We start from the raw sequence: 24,020 nt of genomic DNA on the forward strand, positions 1-24,020 counted from the left end.
AGAAAGGGGTTGCAGAGGATGAGATGATTAGATAACATCACCAACTCAATGGACATGAATTTGAGCAAATTGCGGGAGATAGCAAAAGACGGGATCTTTACTGGCTGCAGTGTATGTTGTCCCAAAGAGCTGGACGCAACTTAGGGACAGAACAGAACACCACCACCACCACCTAGAGGAGGCAGGTGCTGCTTGCTTCCCCTTTTGGTCCTGCTTACAAGTATGAACCCTGCTACTAATATGAACCCAGCAGTTCCTAGAAGAGGGTCCCTGCTCACTTCAGGTCTTCTTAGTCAACGTGCCTTCACATCTCTCCGAACGTCAACTTCCCTAAATGAAAAAGGTTTGAGAGTGTCACTTTACCGTGCTATCTCAATCTGTCCTCAGCCTGTCACAGGCCCAGGCATAGAATGCTGGTCTAGGGGCGCTTTTCTTCTGGGAGCTGGCGGGTTCGACACACAGAGCCCTGGCCCCATGACCCTCAGTGCCCGCGATGATTCTGGGTCTTGCCGTATCGTGGACTACAACTCCCAGCATACTCCAGCCCCGCCCTCATCCTGCCAGGTCTCGCGTGAAGTGACGCCGCCTCGGGAGAGTTTATCAGGGAGGCTGCCGGCGGCTGGTATCTTGTTCTCTCTCCCAGGTTGGCGTCTGGGACCTTCTGTGTCGTTACAGGCACAGCGCCGCTCACACCATGGCTTGGATCCGGACTGCGCAACAACCTTTCGAGAGACGTGGGTCTTTGGAGCCTCTTTAGTCCCAGGCCGCAGGCAGCTCCGCGGCGGCGGCGGACGGAAAGGTAACTGGAGGATCCGGGCCTGGCCCCCCCGGGGGCTCGGGCTCCGCTGTTTAGGAGGGGCCTGGCCCCCATCCCCCGCCAGGCCCGGGCCTGGGGCCTTGTGGTGCCCTCACTCAGGCTGGCTTACTCAGGCTCGGAGCTTGGCTGGACCGCACTGTGCAGCTTTCGCTCCGCCTTCTGGCGGCGGGGCGGGGCGGGGCGTGGGTGGGGGTGGGGTCCTCCCACCGCGGGGTTCCTCAGCGATGACGCCCCCGCGGCCCCGGCACCGGGCCTCACCTCTATCAAGCCGGCCTGGTCCTGGACCACCCCTGCTTGCCTTCAGCTCCCCAGCCTCCTACTTGCCTTGCCCCGGGGAACCTTCATCTTAAGCCAGCCCCTGCCCCTAGTCTCCGTAACCTTTCTTAGCCTCGCCGGGTGGAAGAGGCGGTTGAGTCAGCCCAGGCCTTTCGCGTCTGGGTGGCGTTGTCTTGCATCTGGTAAAGGAGAAGTCAGCGCTCTGCGGGCCGGGGGGAGGGCCGGGCCCCGGGAAGGGAAAGGGGAGGTGGCCTTGTCGGAACGCTCCCTGGGCTCCGAGGTTGACGGAACTTTGGCTTCTGCGATGCTCTTTATTTACTTTGCCGTCTGAGCTTCATCAGGATGGGGGGGGGGGGGGGGGGGGCAATGTAGCAAGTTGAAAGCAAATAACGGCTCCCTCAGAGCTTTGTTTGGACTCCTCGGTGAAATGGGGCTGAAATCTGCCTTACAAGATGGGCCACTTATCTGTGACCTTGGACAAGCCACTTCTCCTTTTTCGTTTCTTGTAAAGTGTGAATAAACAATGGACTGCTGCGAGGGTTAAAACACAAGATGAGCGTGGTCTGAATGTCGGTCAGAACTAGCAACAAGGAATGAATTTATTGACTTGATCCCTAGCCCCTTGCCGTGGGTCAGGTTATTTTGACCCTGAGCCCTAATTTACTGAAAAGTGAAATGAGTATAGTATCTCTTTTTAGGTTGTTATGGCAAAAACATGAAACACAGGGAGATGTTTGGCAGACTCTGCAGGGCTGTGCCAACGCTGGTTGTTTGTTGTTCTCAGAACCTCTGGAATGGATGGACTCTTCCTGAGCAGCTTTGCTAATTTGCAGCAGCTGGACGATGTTCCTCATTAATACCTGTCTGTAGGCATAATCGTCACATCATCTCTCTCTGGTAAGGGGACCTTTTCACTGTGCATAGTGTCTTTGTCATATCACGGGTGTTAAGATCAGTGACGGGTACGCTGAATCCTTTGACTTTATCCTTTTTTTTTCTCCCTTGGCATGTTTGTCGCTCATTGGCTCTTTTACGTGTTAAAGCCATAAAACTCTGTGTGCCTGTTGAAAGAACAGCATTGGAGCTAGTCTTTGGTGTTCGCTGTAAGAAAATACCCTTTGTTATTTTTATTAGGTGGCGGGGAACTCAGCTCAAAGTCTGTGTAGGAAAAGCGCCTGGATCCCAGTCTTTCAATGGCTTCGAGACAACCAGAAGTGCCTGGTAAACTTAGTTCTTTTTGATAAAGTTATGTTTTACCCTTTAAGGTTTTAAACTAGATAGAAACCACTTTTTCTGGACCAGATGTTAGTAGTTACTCTCTGCCATTTAGACTTACTATTTAAATGATGCCAATCTATTATCTTATTAATATAATCCTAGTAAATGATTAGTATTATCTTATTATCACATTAAATTTTATCTTATTATCTTATTAACCCACCCAGGGTGTGAACCCAGCATCTAACTTGAAAGAGTACCCTTATTGCACTTAAGGGTATGACAAATTTGTCACTTTCTTATGTATCAAATCAAAATTCAGAAAAGTTCTTGTACCAAAATGACTTAAACTCACCCCTTTTTTTGGTGAGGAGGAGGTAGGAGATTGGGAGGAATGAAAGTCAAAGCAAAAAAGACACCAGCCTGATTTCAAGGCAACTTGAACTTAGTTATGAGAATATTCAGTGCAACATTTAGTGAGTCCTGGGTTCTTTACAGGGTGGTAATTTCTGGGTTAGTGAAGTCATTGATCCTTCCCTGGACTGTTTTAGTGGGAGGGGTTAGTGATTTTAAAAGTCTGAATCACTCAATGTTTAAAACAAATTTAAAATCTGTCCGTTACCATCCTGGCTGCTCTGGGCCTTCATTGTGGTGCGGGCTGCTCTCTCCAGTGCGGCACCTGCAGGCCTGCCTTGGTAGCTGCGGCCCGGGTTCTCTAGCTAAGGCCCCGTAATGTGTGGGATCTTAGTTCCTGGCTAGGGATTGAACCCGCGTCCCCTGCACTGGAAGGTGGGTTCTTAACCACTGAACCACCCGGGAAGTCCCTGAATCAATTTTTGATTCTCAGTATAGATGATAGTGCCTGTCTCTCAGGGTTACTGTGAAGATCAAACATAAAATAAATGAAAATTGTAAAGCAAAAGTTAATATTGAGTAGTTACTTACTGCCCAGAAAAATTTTTGTTTTCTATTTATGGGAATATGTGTGAAAGTCGCTCAGTCGTGTCCAACTCTTTGCAACAGACTATGGAATTCTCCAGGCCAGAATACTGGAGTGGGTAGCCATTCCCTTCTCCAGGGGATCTTCCCAACCCAGGGATCCAATCCAGGTCTCCCGCATTGCAGGCGGATTCTTTTCCAGCTGAGCCACTAGGAAATATATTTCGTCATAAATACTACCTGACTTTATTATTTTTAGGAAGGCTGTTGGGATGTCTCTAAGATGTTTGTGAAATTGCTCCCAAATTAAGTGGAGGGATAGGAGTCTCCCTTCTGTCTTTTGATACGATCCATCCTGAGTCTCAGACTTCCATCAGCTTGTGCTTCAGTTTGTCTTTCGCTGTGGTTGTGCTGACCGTAGTGGGCGTCTGGGCCCCAGGGTTGCATGCACCAGGTTGCTGCTTGTGGGGTGGGTTGCATGGAGGGTGTGACTGCTGGCTGATTTCACCTCACACTTGCTAGTGGGCTGTTGTTTTTAACTGTTCTGTGCCTCAGTTTCCCAGGCTAGAAAAGGGGAAGAATATCTGCTTATTGAGGATTAGAAAAGATGAGGGATGTGTGCTTGACAAGGAAGGGTACTTGGTGATTGTCATTTGCTTACGTGTTTGTTTTGATTGAGATAATCCACATACCATACAACTCAGCCATTTTAAAGTGAACAGGTCAGTAGCGATTTTTAGTGTAGTGACAAAGTTGTGCAACCATCACCACTAATTCCAGAATATCTTCCTCACCCCCAAAAGGAAGCCTTGTCCCTGCAGTAGTCAGGCCTTATTCCCGCTGTGGCTCCTCCCTCCACCCAGCTCCAGGCACCTACTAATCCTCTTTCTATGGATTTGTTGGTAATTGTTACAAATCGTGATAATAAGGGTAACTGCTTGTCCCCCCTGTTTACATAGAATGTCTTTGCTGGTTTGGGACTCAACTGCCACACAGGTTGATGTCTTGGAGAGAGTGGTTGTGTAATTGTAGCAAAAGGAAAACGTCAGCCTGAAGGCAGGATCAGGCATTAGTCCTGTTTTGAAAGGATCCGCAAACAAAGTGAACTTTGCTCCCTGGTCTGGCAGAGCTGAGCGCCTGTGAAGTGGGAGCCTGCGTCAGGGTGGGGCGTTCCAGTGGGCGGGAATAGCAGGGTCAGCTGGCAGTGCTTTGAGAGACGATTGTCAGTAGCTTCTGGATGGACGTTGCCTCTGCTCTTTTGAGTCATAGGGAACATTTGAGACTGTTTTGGACGCTGCTGGACACCCAGCGTGTCGGGCATGTCATTGCTCTTGTTTTCTGAGGAGATGTAGGAAAGGCAGGATTTGCCACCTCTGAGCCTTCATTTACTCATCTATAGTATAAAATGGGAACAAGACTTCATGTTTTTTTGTGGGGGGGTGCGGGCCATGAGGGTTGTGGAATCTTAGTTCCCCGACCCTGGATTGAACCCGGGGCCTCAGCAGTGAAAGTGCCGAGTCCTAACCACTGGACTGCCAGGGAATTCCTAAGACTTCACATCCTCAGTTTCGCCTGAGTTGAGATGCTTGGGATTGCCACGGGGGTGCTTCTGTGGCCTAAAGAATACAAGCTTTGAAATCAGGTGGGTTTGGGTTTTGATTCCTTACTGCACTTTGAAGTTATGTGACCTGGCTCAGGTAAATTGAATTGTTTGATTTGCTAATCCATAAAGATGGATTAGGGCTGCTGTGTGGGTGAAGTGGAGAATCCAAAGTGGCAGGCCTAGAGGAAGGGCTTTGTCCTGTTTGCTTACCTTGCCTGGGTTAGCTCTTCCAGAACCAGCTGCTTTTGCTTTGTCCCAGAAGAAGTGTTTCAGAGCCTTCCTGCCTACAGACGAATTAATTTAAAGCTACCAGTATGTTCAGCTGGTGATCCCATCCTCACTGGTGTCTCTGTTCTTAGCTCTTGAGCCTAGTGGGCCTCTAGGCAAGATGTCCCTGCCCATCGGGATGTACCGCCGGGCATTCAGCTATGATGATGCCCTCGAGGACCCTACGCCCATGACTCCTCCTCCATCGGACATGGGCAGCATCCCTTGGAAGCCAGTGATCCCAGAGCGCAAGTATCAGGACCTCGCCAAGGTATCTGACCCTGCCGAGTGCTGCTGGCAGGCCCCACCCCTTCCTTTTCCTTCCTCTGCTCCCAAAGCTGCCGGTGGCTCCCGGCACCCAGCGAATGGGGCACCCGCTCATCTCTGTACGTGGTACTGTTCTCTGTGGGGTTGGTAGGCCTCTTTTCCTTTCTCACTCAGAACTAGAATGGCCATGTCTTCTCCCATTACCCGCCCTTGCCATTTCCACAGCATTAAGTCCCAGCTCCGTAGTCTTATTCTGGCTTTGCATGATCCTGGTCCTCTGAACACCATGCCCCCCACATGCCGCGATCCAGCCTTGCCACTTACTAAGATTTCTTGTACTTAATAGGGTATTTGATGCCTCTGAGTCTTTGCTTGTCACTGCTCTGATTGCCTAGAATAGTCCCAAGTCCCCGTCCTGTCGTTCTGTTCCATCTGCCTGACAAATGGCATCTTTGGAGTCTTAGCTCGATCTCAGTCTTTTCTGTGATCTTTCTCTGTCCTCCCAGTAAACTGTTCCCCTGCTTTTCAGGTCTCCGGTGTCCTCGACCCTGTCAGCACCCCTGCTGTGTTAGGCACCCTCCGTTAGCATCCTGGGGGCAGGGCCGCGTCTGATCTGCACCCCTCTGCAGCATCTGGTGGAGGGCGTGGCAGATGTGCCGCGCCACTCCTCGTGCGGTCCTGTCTCGGGCACCGGTCCCGTGGCGACCCCGGGGAGCTGCCTCCTCGCCGGCCCTCCTGCCGCAGGCACACGCGCCGCTCTGCGCTCGCAGCCCTCTGTGCAGCTGGGCTCACGGTTCTTACATGCTGGCTGCAGGCGTGTCACTGGAGCCTCTGCTTCCTGACTGTCTCTCGCCTCTGACTTCCCATGACCAAGGTGCCAGAAAGGTGGTCCCACTGTCTGAATGAGCTAGGCCTGCCCAGTTTGGTGGCTCCTCCTCACCTGCACCTGCGGTCGCGCTGCAGTGTGGTCGTATGACAGCTCGGGTCCTGAGGGCAGGTAAAGCCCCTGTGTAAGCGGCCCTGGGGGTGAGCCCCGAACAGCCTGTGCCCCGCCGTGAGCCTGGCCTCACCCCCGAGCTAGTGTCTCGTGTGAGAGATGACAATACTTTTGTCACGGAGCTGCTGTGGGGATTAAAGAAGAGACAGCGGGGAGGCTCGTCCAGTCTTCCGTGTGGAGCCGATGCTGTGACTGCGGCTCCCAGCCCACCTCTCTCAGTAGAGCCGTGTCTGAGCCTTCCTTTCTAATGGGGGTGCCCCGCTCACCCACGCCCGCCCCGTCAGGCTCTCAGAATGGGGCGCCTCTTGCTGTCGCCATGAAGGATCCCCTGCAGCTCCAGGGCACGTTCCCCCACATTAGCCATCTACCAAAATCTGACCCAGTCAGTTGTTGAGGTGGAAGCGCTCTGTGTAAAAAGTGCTGGCAGTACCAGCAGAGAAGGGTCCTGGCAGCCTGCCTGTGGCGCCGAAGCAGCAGGCTCCCAGGACTGGAGCAGGAAATAAGGGCGGCTCCTGATGGGGCTTGGGGCTTGGATGGCGGCCCACCACCCTCTGCACCTGTGAAGGCTCCCGCTTACTTCATGAGGCAAAGAACGTGCGTCCAGTCTTCGGCTGTGCCCCAGCTGGGACAGCTGACGTTTGGAACAGCCGCTCTCCACGGGGAGCCCAGCCCGACTCTGCGTGCATGCTTCCGCTGGTCCTAACTCTCTACGCCCTAGGCATCCGCGTCCCCACCCGCAGCTGTCCTCCCAAGTGAGGAAGCAGAGGTTTATTTAGGTTTTACTCGAGTTAGTTAGATCGTAGCTGAGAAGTTTAAATCCTATTTTGTAACAGGGATACAACATTTCAGTACTCCCTTCTTCTCCCCTCCTTTCTGACCATCTTTCCTCTCAGCTCCTTTGGAGAAGCAGAGAATAAAGAGGAAGCCCACTTCTCTGCTTCCAGTCAGAGCTGAGCACCGTGTCAGGTGCTGAGCTGAGGGAAGGCAGCATGCTCCAGCTCGCTCGCATGAAAGATGAGGCGCTATGGAGACTTTCTGGTCTGTTTTAAAAGACCATTATTGGACCTTTAGAGCCATGGCCCAGAAAGTGTGGTCTCAGAACCTGCAGCATTAGCATCACTTGGGGGTTTGTTGGAAATAACGTTCTTGAACCCTGACTCAGACCTCCTGAATCCCCTCTGGGTGGGGCCCAGCCGTCTGTTCAATAAGCCCTCTGGTGGATGCTGGCAGGATGTCGGCAGAGTTCCAGAACTACTTAGTAGATGCAGTGGTTCATCATGCAAAAGCAGGGATGGTGCTCGGGACACAGTCAACGCTTAGTAATAGGCGTCTGCATCCTTAGGGCCTTGGTAATATAGTGTATTGGACACAGTCTGGGACGACAGTAAAGCCCAGAGCTTCAGATTCTGGCTCTCCCACTTCTATAAGTATATAAATACAGACTCTTTGTATCAAGTCATACGTGCTGTCTCTGTGCATCTAACCAGGTGGGGATGACAGCCCCCTTCACGTGTTTCCTCATGGATCTGATGGCTCCCGAAGGGGGGCTGAGGCTGTGACTCCCGTGTCTGCTCACGTACCCCGTCCCCTCTTGAGCAGGTGGAGGAGGGAGAGCCCAGCGTCTCCCCGCCTGCCCCGGCCCCGCCGCCGGCCACTGACAGTGCAGAGAAGGCCCCTGTGGTGAAGGCCAAAGCGACCCATGTCATCATGAGCTCTTTGATCACAAGTAAGCCTCTGCGCCCTCGGAATAGAGTCAAGTGGGGCGGGGGAGAGCTGAGTCCCCGCATCAGCTGCCAGGGGCTCTGCACGCCCGCCTGCCTCAGCCTGTCCTCAGCGAGCCCCGCCGAAGCCAGCCTGGCTGCCCAGGCGGCACCAGTGCTGAAGCTCCATCGAGGTGGGAGGTTGACCCAGTGCTCAGCATCGTGGTTCATTCAGGGCACTACCGCCGCTCTGTTGCTACAGCCTTGCTTTCCCCGTCCATCAGCGTGGCCTGGGGCAAGGTGTCTTAACTGTGGCAGCTGTTTCCCCTCCATGAGGTGGGGGATCTGGCCGGCAGTAAGCGGCAGGGTTAGATAGCACAGTGTCAGGGGCCAGGGGCTGCTGCCGCTGCCGTCTCAGGCTCTGCTAGAGGAGGAGACCCCCGGAGCCATCGCCCACCTGCCCCGCACTTACTTTTTTAAATTAAATGGCGCAGAGTTGTTCCTCTCCCTGGACCTTGAGGCACCAGTCTTTAGTCTTAAGAATATGTGATTTATGGTCCTGATAAAACTAGAAACAAGATAGCCTGAATTTAAAAATCCTAACAAGTTATCTGAACTCAGTGGTTCTGGAGGGTCCTTCTAGTTGCTGTGGGAAGTTAACAGTCACTAGATACAGAGTCCTGCTTGTCAGCAGCAGCCTCTGCCAGGGCAGGGCATGTTGGAAGTCAGAAGCCCTTGTTCATGTGCTCTGGGAGGGCGTCAGTTAGTCTTGGGCAATTCCTGAAGAACTCACCTAGGAACCAGAAGTTCAAACTCTTACCTGGACTTTTTTCTTATTCACACAGAAATGCACTGTTTGAATCAGCAGCTACTACTTGTATTTTGCAACCTTGAGAATGTGTCCTGGCAGTGTTAAGAAGCTCAGTCATTGTTCTTTCTGTGCAGTACAACTTCTTTATTGAAAATACAGGTTACCAACAGCATAAAACATCATAGAACCCCAGTATATATTATTATCACTCAGATACTTATTTGGCTTAGTTATGTCCACCTGTAAGCATATTTTTATATAATTGCAGGTATAATAAACCATTTTATTTTTTTAGTTAATACTGCCATGAACTTTTGATGTTGCTATAATCTTAAATTTTTTTTTTTAAAGCCGCATTTAAATTAGTGTATTGTATTCACGAAGAAGTCCTTTCCTGCTTTTAAAATTTTAAGGTGACTACCTGGCAAGAGTGGAAAACATCCTCATACATTTAGTGTGTGTGTGTGTTTTCCCTTGCTTCTGTTTCTGATGGAAATAAACTAGCCCCTTCGAAGGGGAAGAACTCAGTCCTGAAGGACCTGTGGCGTCTGCACTTTGGTCCACAGCTGCCGCATTCTCACCCATGAGGGGTGTATTATGTAGAGTGTACAGATGAAGCAGGAATCCCGCTGTCGTCCAAGGCATCACTGACACTGATGATGAGATAATCAGATGCTGTGCCAGGCCCCGTGGCGGGCAGCTGCGCACACCGTTGGAAGCACTGAGTCAGTAGACCTTGGCCAGTTCAAGGCACATTATTCTCTCTGGTTCGGATCTTACCGCTACCCTGGTGCCGTCTGGCCTAAACATGGCCTCTCTTTGGGCAAAGGTCTTAGAGAGGGTGGTGAGTCTCTCCGAGAAAGCTTTGTATTGGAGAGCTTGCACTGTTTCTGAATGTCAGCTGCCTTCTCCGTGTTGCATTTCTAAATATTAATACAGTGTCCTGGGGTACAAGTGAGGACAGTAAGGAGTGCTTCCCTGGAGGCTCTCCGGCTGTCTCTCTAGCTTGTGTCAGGGAGGCTTCCTTCTGCTCAGAGGGGCTTTGTGGGAGATTCAGAATTGCTGCTACGCCGCCTGTCTGGGGGATGCCCTCTCAGACTGCCGGTGTGAGCTCTTGCTCCCGGGGAGAACGGTAGCTATCTGTTGATCTCCCCCAGGTTGCGATGGGAGGGGGGATGGCCATGACTATCATCTCCTCTGTCCCCAGAACAGACCCAGGAGAGCATTCAGCGTTTTGAGCAACAGGCAGGGCTGCGAGATGCTGGCTACACCCCCCACAAGGGCCTTACCACTGAGGAGACCAAGTATCTTCGAGTGGCGGAAGCACTCCACGTAAGCTTGTTCTTAGGAACTGAACACACAAACCTCGTCATTTACAGCCTGAGTGTGGCTGTGGTCCAGGAGCTCCCAGCTCAGCTAGTTGGGGGTTGAGGAGAGGGGTGGGAAGAGGCTTGAATGAGGAATTGAGAGCTTGTTTAGTCCCCCTCCAGGGTGGTCGCACTTTAGCTGAAAGGTCCGGGGCTCTCAACCTCATTGTTTCTGCTTATCTGCCTATAAAGCTTGGGTTGGAGGGTCAAATGAGATTCTGGGCTGATCGTGTGAGCATGTGATGAACAACAGAGCCAACACGGGTCACTCTGTGTACTAGTGAGTGACCGAGGGTGAGAAAGGAGAGTTGGGAACCTCAACAGAGGTAATGCTGGGTGGGAAGGAGTGCCAGGTTCTAATTTAATTTTTAAAAAATTAAAATAGGGTAGAATTGGGATGTTTTTGCTCTTTCATTTTTAAAATTGGAATGGATAAAGAATTTTCGGTAAGGCTTTTGTTGTTTAGTCACTAAGTCATGTCTGACTCTTGGCAACCCCATGGACTGTAGCCCACCAGGCTCCTCTGTCCATGGGATTTCCCAGGAAAGAGTACTGGAGTGGGTTATCATTTTCAGTTTCTCCAGAGCATCTTCCCGAGCCAGGGATTGAACCCACATCTCCTGCACTGGCGGGCAGATTGTCATTGAGCCACCTGGGAAGCCCCTTCAGTAAGGTTAATAATGACCAAATAATTGTATCAATAAAATAGTTTTAAGTGATTTTCTTTCAGGGACTACCACTTTATAATTAATGCTGCTTTTATCAAGCACTCATATTGACTTCATCTTACTAATCCTCTGACATAGACACTATTATCTGTATATTGTAAATGAAGAAACAGGGGTTTAGGGTTATGTATTTAAACATCCACAGTATCTGAACTCAAATCTCTGGATACCCTAGTGCCTGTGGATTCTTTCTCATATTCCAAAATCTTCTGAGAGTCTGGCTCCTGAAGGGGCGTACTCAGAGGCATGTTATACAGTATACAGACAGAGGAATAATGTAGTGTTCGTGGCCTGTGGCAGAGATACAAGACCCTGTAGACGATGGTTGCATTTTGTAATGAGCGTCCCAGGTGATTTTTGCACACTACACATAAAACTATGCTGTGGGGGAGTCAGGGTTGGCTTGGTGTTCAGCTGAAGCTCTCAGACAAGACAGATGCTTCTGGAGAGGAGCACTGTCAACCTTTGACACTGAGAACTTTCCAGGGTGTCATTCTGAATTCAGTTGCCCAGTTCACTCCATGTACCCATGGGACTGCATCTGGCACATCCTCTGCATCCTGGCCATAGGAGTAGAACATGAGGATGGCTGAGATGCCAGCTCACACAGTTTCCCGTGCTGAGGATGGAGAGGATTCACACGTGGGCACTTAAGCGTAGCCTGGGCATTGGCATCCTAGCCACGGGGCATGGAGACGTGTGGAAGCCTTGGCCCAGGAGCAGTGAGACAAGCAGGCTTGTCTCCCCGGGGAAAGTGCTGGTCTGTGGTTAGGCGTCTGTTTACTGCACCCAGAGCACCGGGTGGCTGGGTACGGGCGGGCGAGGTTCACAGAGGGAGCGCTGAGCTGGAGAGAGTGGCGTGCCGAGGCAGGAGGGGTGCTGAGGGCCCACTGCGGGGCTTCTGGCTCCTCCACTTACTGGCTGTAAATGTGCGGACGTCAGAAGCTCTGGTGTGAAGTTAGTACAGAGGTGTTTGAGATGTATTTGATGAAAACATGTTTTTAAAAGACGGCCTTTTACCTAGCATGGCAGAGCCTGAAGAATATCTGGCCTGTGATCCAGATGGTGCACCTGTTAACATTTCCTTTTCTTGAAGTTAGTGTGAAGCAGGTTGTTTACACCCTAACTAGCTGTTTTGTATCTGCTCTGACTTTTACAAAGTCTCTCTTCTTAACCCATGTGAGCAGAAACTAAAGCTCCAGAGTGGAGAGACAGCAAGAGAGGAGAGGCAGCCGGCGTCCACGCAGTCCACCCCGAGCAGCAGCCCCCAGGCCTCCCCTAAGCAGAAGAGCAGGTGAGCACCTCAGCGGGCCCAGCAGCCAGGGGCTCAGCCCGAGGCTTCCGAGTCAGGGGCAGGAGCTGGCGGTCCCTGGCCTCAGCAGGGAACACTTCTAGAGCTGGAGCAAAAGGATGTGTTACCTGGCATTTTATCCTTTCTCTTCCAGAGGCTGGTTCACTTCTGGTTCTGCCACAGCCTTACCTGGCCCCAGCTTTAGCACCATGGATTCTGGAAGCGGGGATAAAGACAGAAGCTCGGCCGATAAATGGAGCCTCTTTGGACCAAGATCCCTCCAGAAGTCTGAGTCAGGTAAGGCACCCTCTTCACTAAAGAAAGCAGCGTGGCGGGCATTTGACCATGTATGCTGGTAACTGCCGACAGATCTTGAAATCATCTGCTCTGTGGTTTACTTCTGCAGGAGGCTTTGCCATCCAAGCCTACAAAGGAGCCCAGAAACCTTCTCCAATGGAAGTGATGCGCGCACAAGCCACCCGAAGGGCGGAGGAGCCAGCAACGTTCAAGCCGCCCAAGATGGATATCCCAGTTATGGAAGGGACGAAACAGCTGCCACGGGCCCACAGCCTCAAACCCCGGGACTTGAATGTTCTCACACCCACTGGCTTCTAGAGTTTTCTGTCCCGGGGACTCTGCATCAAGGGTATCGAGCCCAGCTCCCTTTACCTTGGCTCTGACATAGGAAAAGTTTTGTCTTTGTGAAAATCAAACTGAGGCTAGATGGAGACATAATTGGTTTTTGCGAAACATTAGTGCAAAGCTTGTCCTTGTGTGGAAAAGCCGTTTTGTATTGCTTTAACGTTAGACTAAACTTGAGCAGCAGTCCCCAGAACTTAGACCACTGCTTACTAGGTGACTGTCTGCGTTGTTCCAAAACCAAGGCTTCAGGATTCCTTCACCGTGTCCAGGTGTGCATGGGGACCATGGCGTGGGGATGTCCGCGGACTAATGCAGGCGACTTCGGCCCTCACAGCTGTGCTGGCGCCGGTCTGGTCAGTCAGGGAACCCAAGGCCTGCTTGAGATCTGGGTACAGCTAGGAGCCAGCCCCGGCAGGGACCCCCCGTTTGTGCTGGCACCGGCGTCTCCTCACGTCCTGGGGGACCTCGTGGGCCCCTGTGTCCCACAGCCAGCCCTTGCTGTGGTACCTCTGGGGCCTGTGCTGTGGGAGGGGTGCTTCTCTTCTGCGTGTCACAGAACAAACACTAGTCTTAACACAGCCTTTGTTGCACTTTAAAGTGACATTAATTTAGCTTCCATTTGGTTGAAAATGTCCTAAAGGAGAAAATTCAGTGTATTGGCTTGCTATAGATAAATGGATGTTAGACTTTTAAAAAGAGGTGGCAACTGCAGTTCGAGTAGTCTGGAGGTTCCTGTGAAACTAGTGTCACTCTATTTTGATTTTCTTGTTCAGGCTAGGGCTTGAAAATGTTTTTCCTGGGAGGCAGGAGAATTAAAAAATTTCTGTATGCAATCATTTTCCCCTCAAATGAGCCTCCTACCTTTGTACACATACCTCGCTGAGGAGAGGAACCGGGGAGGCCACTCTCACTTCTCTTCACTGCACACGTGCAGCCACCGTCTTGAGCGCTGTCTCCCGTCCCTGCTGTCTTTTGCTTTGGACGGTATTGTGTCTACACAAGGAGTCGAGCTGACCTTCCCCCAGAGACCCTGGAGTCTCAAATGATCAGAATTAATTTATTCGTGTCTTCCGTTATGCTTGTATCTCTTACTTGTTTTGACAATAAAAATCCTTACTACTTTCTCAAATATAGATGGAGGTTTTTTTCATTGTTATTCCATTCTGCCTGCTCAGTCATGAAGCCTAAGTAGGATAAACTTGGTATTTTGAAACACCATTGCCTTTTTATTGTATCCTTTTCACATCAATTCTTTTGCAGCACACTCAGTATTTTTGTTTCTATCCCCCTTCATTACACTAGGTCTTAACAGACTGGCCACAAATAGGCAGTATCACAGGTCCAACATAGGATGTTTGTTTTCCATTAGGGAGACAAACATCTTTCTCTTTTGAAACAGGTTCTCAGTACCTTGAATGACGTAACATTGACGTCTCGAATTTTTTCAGCACATGGATTCTTTTTTTCACATCTTGAATGGAAATGTTAGATATATAGTGCATACAGTATTACCTGTTTCAAAAAAGTATACATAAATAATTTATTAAAAAATATATACACCGTGTGTATTTAACTCATATCTGAGAAGAGGCTAGGACAGGGTTGTTAAAAAAAAAATGTTTACTAAAGAGTTAGAAAGTTATCATAGCCTACAGATAAATAAGGTAGGTTTGGTCCTGTTAGATTTTAAACTACTTTCTATACTTCTGGGACTTCCAAGCAGTTGGAGGTGGACTTCAGGAGGTATTCTCGGTGTTCAGTGCCTCGGACGACCTTGGGCTGCTCTGGGCCTACGGAGAGGCCTCCGAGTCGGGGTTCAGGTCTGCGGCAAAGAAGAGCAGGAGCCTGAGGAGGTGCACCTTGTCCTGCAGCTGCGGGACGAGCGGCTCCCCCAGCATGCGGACCAGGCGGCTGCGGAAGGCCTCGATCTGCTTCTCCACGTCCACCACGGAGATATCGTCTCCCTGCTGGGGCTTGGGCTTGATTCTTTTGATTATTAAGTCTTTCCGGTCAATCACTGAGCTCCGCAAGTGCTCTGCAAGAGGGAAAAAGTCAGAGGCACTGTTCTGTACGACTTTTATTCTATGACTGGGGAAGATGGAAATTTGGTAGGTAGGGTCTAGGCAAAGATTTGTTGACGAGTGACTAGGCTACAAGTCAAAGGCCCATTTCTGAAAGGTCCTTTGTTCTGGTTCTCTCTGGACCTCAGGTTTTAGTATTAAAAAAAAAAAAAAGCCTTGGTTTTAGTTCTTTTTCCTTTGTTGATTTAGACAATGAACCTATATTAAATGAAACTATTTCAAATGGATATAAAATGGAGAACTATTCTTTGAAAAGAATTGCAAAGAAATACTAAGTTTTACGTGGTAAGTTTGTCATGATTTTGGTTTATTGTAATTCTATTTAAAAGAATCCATTTTGTATGTATGGCAGGATAGACCAAATGAATAAATGCATTCGTGTTGTTGAGAATAAAGCAAGGGTTCTCACTGTGGGAGAAAAGATTGAGTTAAGGAACAGGAAGAGGAAGAATTCTGTGGAAGTGGAAACAGGTATCAGTATGGACTTTTTTTTTTAATTACATAATTTACTAGCTCTTGTCAGAAAGGGCCTAGAAGCAATAATAACTGATGGCTGTCCCAGTAGCAGTCAGCATGCTCAGCACCTGGATCTTGGTTTCAAAATACTATTTCCCACTCCCCACTAAGAGATGCCAGAACTCTTGGCAAAAAGGCTGATTTTAGGATCATGGCAAGGAAGTTACAAGGTGAACCTGGGACTTTTTTTCATAAGAAAGTAAGGGAATGCTTAGAAACTAAGGGGGACACGTTAGAGAGTTCCTGTTGGCCACATTTTGAACAATATGATGGTAAATAATGGCAAAAAAAAAAAAAAAAAAAGGGACTATTAACACACTGAATTTTAAAATGTCCCAAATCCATAGTAAATAAGAATGAGTGCAGGGAGAAGGGAAAGGTCATTTTTACCAGAAGGCCAGTTAAGAAATGTAGAAGGGATACATAACTAGAAAGGGACCATTTTTTCAATCTACTAAATCAGTTTAGTAGTTCACCAAATGAAAGGCTAAACAGGATATTGAGTCTCAAAGTTTTACCCTCTGGGAAGAAAACACAGGAGAAATCTCATAGACACTCCTTGACCATATGGTCCAACTTAACATCAATGAGACCAAACTGATGTTCCTGCCTCTTGATGTAACGCACTGGAAAGGGGTGGACACCCTCATCTCTTCTGTGTTCTTACTGCTTATGAGAGAATAGCTAGGCAACCCCAACTGTGCAGTGTTCTATGAAATAACTGACCTGGACTCTTCAAAAATGTCCCATTACGAGAGACAAGCAAAGGCTGGCAGCTGTGCTAGATGACAGGAAGCCGAAGAGCACACCAACCTAGTACAGCGTGTGATGTCTGACTGAATCCTGACCCAAAGCAAAACCAAACACCAGTCAAGGGTATTACTGGCACATATTAGGTAACATTGTATCAAGGATAAAATCAGTGGGATAATGAATAGTGGTATGTAGGAGAATATTCTTAAGCTGAAGTATTTAACCATGAAGGATTATGATAGCGTAACTTACTTTTAACTGGTTCAGCAAAAAAAGTATGTGGATAGATCAATAGATAAGCCAAATATGGCAAAACATTAACAGCTTCTGAATCAAGGTAAAGGTTATATGAGTGTACATCATACTACTCCTTAAACTTTTCTGTAGGTCCAAAAATAAAATGCTGGGGGAAAGTAAAAACTTCTAAAGGTATCCATTACAAAACCATGAGTCGGTCCCAGCAGGGCTCTGGAAGTGTGTGGAGTCGAGGCCCAGGAGCACAGGGTCACAAGTAAGGCAAACGGAGGGAAGGGCCCTGCAGGCCTTGAGTCCGGGCGCACCAGAGACCATGCCAGCGTCATTTCTCCATCTCATTTATAAAAGGGGGCGATGGCACCTTCATTAACGGTTACTAGAAGGACTGAACTACAGGGTGTAGAAATTTGAGAAAACAATCAACTGAAAAAAAAAAAGTGTAATAGATTGTAGAATATCCAAAAAGTCTGGAAACAGGAGGCACAGCAGCCCTGAGATGTCATCATAGGGGCATTTCAACATTTAAACAGCGTTTACAGTGAGCGTCTACCCTGCCTCTGGGACAGGGCTAGGCTCCGGGGAGACAGTGCGATCAGAGACCTGGGCCCAGCCCTCATGGACTGACGTTCTAGCCGCAGGAAGCCTGACAGTGAACCAGTCAACAAAGACAGTTGTGGTTTTGGTGAGTGCAACCAAATAAACTGGGTGCCGTGATAACAGGAACACTGAGGATACAAGGGAAGCGGCGCATTCTAGTTGGGGAGGGCCTCTTAGTTGAGTCCCAAAGGATAAGGAGGTAAGCATGTAAAAGTCTAGCGGAAAAGCAGTCCATGTAGTGGGAAAAGGTGCAAATGATACAGGAAAAGCTTGTTTGGAAAACTAGAGGTTAGAGCTGGGTAGTAAGAAAGAAAACAGGACTAGAAGAGACTGGCAGGCAGCTTGGGTCACAGACCAGTGTGGAGTTTGTCTTCTGAAAGCAAAAGGAGGTATGTGGAATGTTTTAAGCAGTGAAATGTGCAATACTTCAGTCTTCTACTTGGGAAGAATGGTCACGGGGGACAAAATCCTTTTAGTAGAATTTGATTTTCTTAAAGCATGTGCTACTCTGAAAAACATGAAAATGACTTCAAAATAACAAAGAATTGGCTGCAAAGAGAGGGATAGGGGAGACTTGGGAGCAAGAGGAACTTGGAGTCTATTAACACAGGAAGTTCAGAGAAGCAAAGGTTAGCAGTGCCTACCTACCCACCGCCCAGGGGGAGGAAGTCCTGGCCAGTGGACTTGAACCATCCTGGCCCAGCCGGCGGGGGCCTTGGATTTTATGCTTCAGTAGGAATGAGAGTTCTTACCGCAGAGGTTCTTGGGGTTGTTGTGTGAGGCAGTCTTTGCAAAGGGCTTATGTGGCACAAGGCCTGGCTCGAGATACTTGGGCTGGGAGTGCCGTTACTAGTCTCTGGGTCAATACTAGGGCTAGCGATTATCATGTGTCAAGGTCATTGTCACCGGGGCCTCCGATCTAAAGGTCACATGGAGCCCTTTACCGTCTCTGCAGCTCTTCCATGTACCTCCGTGTCAATACCGGCCGAACCCTGGGTGTATCTTCAGCCTCGACACCCCTGGCCTGTCACACCCTCGTCACCATTGCCCTCCCCGATCTCTCACGTCCTCAGCCTGTCCGCCACCCATCGGGCCTGACGTCAACCATCTTGCTGGGTTCCCTTCACTTGGGAATCAAGGTGAGTGAGCTCCCTAACCGGAGGGCCCTTCACGCCCGCTCCTGTCTAGGCCTGCGGTCTTGCTTCCCGCTCTCCCCTTGCTCACTGAATCCTAGTCCTACTAGTCTGTTCTGTGTTCCTTGGACTCACTAAGTAGCTTCTGGCCTCAAGGTCCCTGGACATGCTGTTTCTTCTTTCTGGGAAACTTTGCCCTCCCCATTTGCCTGGCTAATAGCAGTACTTCACATCTTAGTCTGAGTATTACTCCTTCAGGGAGGCCTTCCTGAGTTCCCCCATAAACAATTTAAGTCCCACTTTTTCCCTTCACAGCATTTATTTTCACTGCAATTATGTTACTAGTGTGATGGTTTGTTTCAAGCCAATCACTTCACTAGACAGTTAAGCTCTAGGAGGGCAGGGGCCATGTTAGTTTTAGACACTGAAGTTTTCCCAATGAACCAGACACAGAGGAGGCGTTGGGTAAATATTTGTTGTCTGGATGAATGTATGAACTGAACTGATTGTGCCTGAGTCTGCTTTTCTCCACTCTGTGGATGAGGCTCCTTGCAGGAAGGCTGTGTGTGAGACTCTCCTTGGAATGAACAGGTGTCTGACTTCCGCATCACCCTCAGTGGCCCAGAGTGAAATTCAGGAAAAGCATTTTGTTCATTTAAATACCATATGTTTAAATTCCTAGATTCATAGCTTTAAAGTATATTCTAATTACTCACATGCATCAGGAGAACTCACAGCATATGGCAACTCGTTATTTTGCTAAGGCTCGGACTTGAGTTTCACGGGTGTGAAACTGGGGTGTGGGGGCTCGCTTCCCTCAGCTCAAGTGACAGCCCAGCATCCACCTCTCAGGGGCTGCTGTGACCTCTATGGGAACATTTACAAAATGTGGGGGTTCAAGATACATTGCTCCCCAAGGTCAAGGGTCAGTATGAAAGTAATTTAACCATGTATAGAGAGTTTAGAAAGTGGGCATCAGAAATTCCTTAGAACCTCATCTAATCTCATCTGGGATTTCACAGAAAGTTAATTTCCTCCAGTGTGTTTCCACCATCCACAGACTCTGGCAACAGACCTAAGTTTGAACCCTGGCTCTGCCTCTACTTTCCTCTCAGCTTCTGTTTGCCCATGTGTGAAAGGGGGTTGGTACTCATCTCACAGGCTTACTGGGTTAGATAAGCCAGTGTATATGAATTTGTCTATGCTCCCTTCCTCTCTTCCTCCTTAGAAGTTCCCATAAACAAAGGGCAAACTTGGACTCCCCAACCTCTTTCTTTCCTCCCCAACCCTTGGAGTTGGACAACTCTGTGTGTGCTCAGTCGCTTCAGTCGTGTCTGACACTCTGCAACCCTATGGACTGTAGCCCGCCAGGCTCCTCTGTCCATGGCATTCTCCAGGCAAGAATACTGCAGTGGGTTGCCATGCCCCCCTCCAGGGGATCTTCTCCACCCAGGGATCGAACCTATGCCTCCTGAATTGCAGGGAGATTCTTTATCTGCTGCGCCACCTGGAAGCCCATTGGACAACTCTGGCTGACCTCAAAACACACTCAAATGACGTCCTCCCCCAACTTGAACTGGGCAGAGATGACTACGGAGCTGTCACAGTAAAATGCCTCCTGATCAAGACATTGACTGTTTCAGGGAACCATTCAGTTGTGTTTTCTGCAGGACACTCTTTTCAAACTTCTGGTTCTAAATATTTCTTCTCCTTCTTAACTCTTTTCCAAAGAAGCTGAAAAGGATGCTGCCGGGAGCCGGCATATTGCATATTGAGTGCATATTGCATATTGAGTGCAGCACTTTCCACAGCATCATCTTTCAGGATCTGGAATAGCTCAACTGGAATTCTATCACTGCCGGGAGCCAGCGTGAGGAACTCCGCCCATGACAAAGGTCATGAGGAAGGAGGCTCGTCATACGCAAAGGCGGGATTGAGCTTCAGGAGTCCCCCTGGAAATTCTCGAGCATCTACCCCCAAAACCAGAGTCTGCCTACTTTCTGCTTTGTGCTTTCACCTACACCTCTGATTTACGGGGGGCTGTCCCCCACTACCTCTCTCTGAAAAAGAGTTAGCTTACAGTTCCAGTTAATAATTCCTGGGTGTGACAGTGTTTCAACCTACAAACTCCTTTGGAAATCCTCTAGCCTGCCTGAATAGGTTTTTCCGGCCACATGTGATTGCTCAGAGCCTCCCAACTGTGAGAGGCAGGAGATGTTCTAAACTGTCTAAACACAGATTCCTTTGAGTAGTTAAAAGATTGATTAGAAATTGTATTGGTGAAGGGTTTTTCACTTATTGGGCCAATGTTTGCTGCTAAGTCTCCATACTCCTTACCTACTGTGTCCTTGGCAGTGTATTGATTGATATAATGGGTGTATAGAAATGTAAGTAGTAGCCTCAATGTTTGTAACCTTGGACCCTTGAGTTAAGTCTTTTCTTGATTGAGCCCACCTCACCTTTGCCCTATAGGAATGCAGCTTTGTCCAATGCTTTTTTGGAGGCTGGTACCTGACTTTGGAATAATCACCTTTAGAGAAAGATAAGTTTCTTAAAATGTTAACAGGCCTCCTGGCCAGAAGATGATGCAATTCACCTGAACTTTTGCATATGATAAGTTTGAAAGCCTGGCTTCGATTAGGACCAGGAACTGCTGTCCCTGCATGACTCCACCCCTTCCCCCATTATCCTCTATGCACAACTTAAGGTATAAAAACTACTTTGGAAAATAAAGTGTGGGCCTTGTTCACCGAAACTTGGTCTCCCCATGTTGTTCTTTCTCTTACCTTCTGGCTGAATTATTCAGCCTCTTTTCTCCACTGAATTTCCTCACTGAGCTAGCCTTATTCTATTACTCTTTATATCTTTGATAAATATTTAAATAAATAGGTCGCCTATGCTGTCTCTCCTTCGAATACCCTGGATCAGCCGGGGCTGGACCCCGGCAGATGCTAAGGATAAAACAGGATTGGAATACCCCATTTATTCTTGGTCAGTATACACTGGTCTGAGAGCTTCCTCTCCCTTATTCAAGGCAGAAGAGAATATTCTGTAATAAAAGTAGTCCCATGTCCACCTTAAATCACTATTGCCCATGACCCAGGTATATTCCCTGGGAAACAAACCAGAAATGAACAAATATTAAAGGTGAACTTTAAACAAAACCAAGCTGCTTTAATATTAAACTTTCTGCTAGATCTCCAAAAGAAACAATTACATAAACTTCAGTGAGGCTGAGGACACATGGAATTTGCCTTTGGGGCTTTGTCCTTAAAAGGACACGTACCTTTCTTTGAGCGTGTTAAAAAATGCACAAACCACACAACCACACGTCATGGCCTTGACAATGCTCTGTTATGTTTTAGTTACAAGGGTCTGAAGCAGAGAAGACCTTGTAGCATACTCCTGGCCTGGCAACAGGCAGCCTGACAGTCAGCTAACATTGACTGAGCACTTTCTGCTTTATTTCATGCTGCTGCTGCTGCTGCTAAGACACTTCAGTCGTGTCCAACTCTGTGCAACCCCATAGGCAGCAGCCCACCAGGCTTCCCCATCCCTGGGATTCTCCAGGCAAGAACACTGGAGTGGGTTGCCATTTCCTTCTCCAATGCATGAAAGTGAAAAGTGAAAGTGAAGTCGCTCAGTCGTGTCTGACCCTCAGCGACCCCATGGACCACAGCCTTCCAGGCTCCTCCGTCCATGGGATTTTCCAGGCAAGAGTACTGGAGTGGGGTGGCATTATTTCATGCCTATTAGCAATTAGTCTTGGCAAGTTATGTATTATCATCCCTATTCTATAGAAGGAAGAAACTGAGGTCTAGAGATATAAAGATAGCTGCCCAATGAAGAGTAGGTGATTAGGTGATGGAACTGTGATTCAAACCCAGAACTTCTATATTAAATCCAGTGTTTTTAATTTTTTTTAAATGTTTCTGTAATACCTTCCTCCATTCCAAGCAAAAGAGGGTGTAAGGACCATCTTATCTTCCCAAGAGCATTACCGAGCTAAAATCAACCTCAATATGATCATGGCAGTTAGATCATGTATGTGTGTATATAGGTGTATATATACACACACACATATATATGCAATATATATATATACTAAGGACAGAATAAAGAGCAGAAATAGCAAGAACCTAAAAGAAGCAGAAGAGATTAAGAAGAGGTGGCAAGAATACACAGAAGAACTGTACAAAAAAGGTGTTAATGACCCAGATAACCATGATGGTGTGGTCACTCACTTAGAGCCAGACATTCTGCAGTGTGAATTCAAGTGGGCCTTAGGAAGCATTACTATGAACAAAGCTAGTAGAGGTGATGGAATTCCAGCTGAGCTATCTCAAATCCTAAAAGATGATGCTGTTAAAGTGCCGCACACAATATGTCAACAAATTTTGAAAACTCTGCAGTGGCCACAGGACTGGAAAAGGTCAGTTTTCATCCTACCCAATCCCAAAGAAAGGCAATGTTGAAGAATGTTCAAATTATCTTACAATTGAGCTCATTTCACATGCTAGCAAGGTAATGCTCAAAGTCCTTCAAGCTAGGCTTCACCAGTATGTAAACTGAGAACTTCCAGATGTACAAGCTGGATGTGGAAAAAGGCAGAGGAACCAGAGATCAAATTGCCGACATCTGTTGGATCATAGAAAAAGCAAGGGGATTACAGAAAAAACATCTACTTCTTATTCATTGACTATGCTAAAGCCTTTGACTGTGTGAATCACAACAAACTGTGGAAAATTCTTAGAGAGATGGGAATACCAGACCACCTGACCTGTCTCCTGAGAAACCTGTATGCAGGTCAGGAAGCAACAGTTAGAACTGGACATGGAACAACAGACTGGTTCCAAATGGGGAAAAGAGTACGTCAAGGCTGTATATTCTCACCCTGCTTATTTAACTTCTATGCAGAGTACGTCATGAGAAATGCCAGGCAGGATGAAACACAAGCTGGAATCAAGACTTACGGCAGAAATATCAACAACCTCAGATATGCAGATGATATCAATATAATGGCAGAAAGTGAAGAGGAACTAAAGAGCTTCTTGATGAGGGTTTAAAGAGGAGAATGAAAAAGCTGGCTTAAAACTCAACACTCAAAAAACTAAAATCATGGCATCCAGTCCCATCATTTCATGGCAAATATGCAGCAGGACCATTCGCCCTATTCTTCATAGCAGAATACACAAATATCATCATAATAAACATTTTTACAGCAATTTTATTTCTAGGAACATCTCACAACCCATACATACCAGAATTCTACAAAATCAATTTTACCATTAAGTCCCGACTACTTACAATCTCCTTTCTATGAATCTGAGCATCCTATCCTCGATTCCGTTATGACCAATGAATACATTTACTATGAAAAAACTGCTTACCTCTGACACTAGCCCTATGCATATGACACGTATCACTACCTATTCTTCTATCAAGCATCCCCCCACAAACATAAGAAATATGTCTGACAAAAGAGTTACTTTGATAGAGTAAATAATAGAGGTTCAACCCCTCTTATTTCTAGAATTATAGGAATTGAACCTACCCCTAAGAATCCAAAACTCTCCGTGCTCCCAATTACACCAAATTCTAACAGTAAGGTCAGCTAATTAAGCTATCGGGCCCATACCCCGAAAATGTTGGTTTATACCCTTCCCGTACTAATAAACCCAATTATCTTCACTATTATTTTATCAACCATTATACTAGGAACCATTATTGTCATAATTAGTTCCCACTGACTACTCATCTGA

At 48.0% G+C, this 24,020-nt stretch overlaps 2 protein-coding genes across 7 annotated transcripts in view; one reads left to right on the top strand and one right to left on the bottom strand.

Moving 5' to 3' along the window:
• Window positions 1–566: 566 nt before the first annotated feature.
• KIAA1191 (KIAA1191 ortholog) lies at window positions 567–14,056 on the top strand. Of its 5 annotated transcripts, none has more exons than XM_061429958.1 (9): window positions 567–799; window positions 1,779–1,990; window positions 2,228–2,314; window positions 5,213–5,391; window positions 7,981–8,110; window positions 10,103–10,227; window positions 12,178–12,284; window positions 12,436–12,578; window positions 12,688–14,056. In XM_061429958.1, exons 3-9 carry the CDS (start codon window positions 2,287–2,289, stop codon window positions 12,894–12,896), a joined length of 921 nt encoding a protein of 306 aa, XP_061285942.1. In that variant the 5' UTR covers window positions 567–799; window positions 1,779–1,990; window positions 2,228–2,286; the 3' UTR covers window positions 12,897–14,056. The 5 variants fall into 5 exon arrangements, with proteins under 5 accessions (XP_061285942.1, XP_061285941.1, XP_061285940.1 ...); XM_061429957.1 differs by having other exon boundaries at window positions 1,792–1,990; XM_061429956.1 differs by having other exon boundaries at window positions 1,878–1,990.
• Window positions 14,057–14,126: 70 nt separating this feature from the next.
• SIMC1 (SUMO interacting motifs containing 1) overlaps window positions 14,127–24,020 on the bottom strand; it is an 86,080-nt gene continuing 76,186 nt past the window's right edge. For both annotated transcript variants that reach the window (XM_061429954.1, XM_061429955.1), the window contains one exon: window positions 14,127–14,958. In XM_061429954.1, the coding sequence (XP_061285938.1) occupies window positions 14,714–14,958 (245 nt within the window). In that variant the 3' untranslated portion in view covers window positions 14,127–14,713. The remainder of the gene's footprint in view (window positions 14,959–24,020) is intronic.

The sequence above is a fragment of the Bos javanicus genome, chromosome 10 (assembly GCF_032452875.1).
Source record: "Bos javanicus breed banteng chromosome 10, ARS-OSU_banteng_1.0, whole genome shotgun sequence".
Lineage (NCBI taxonomy): Eukaryota > Metazoa > Chordata > Mammalia > Artiodactyla > Bovidae > Bos > Bos javanicus.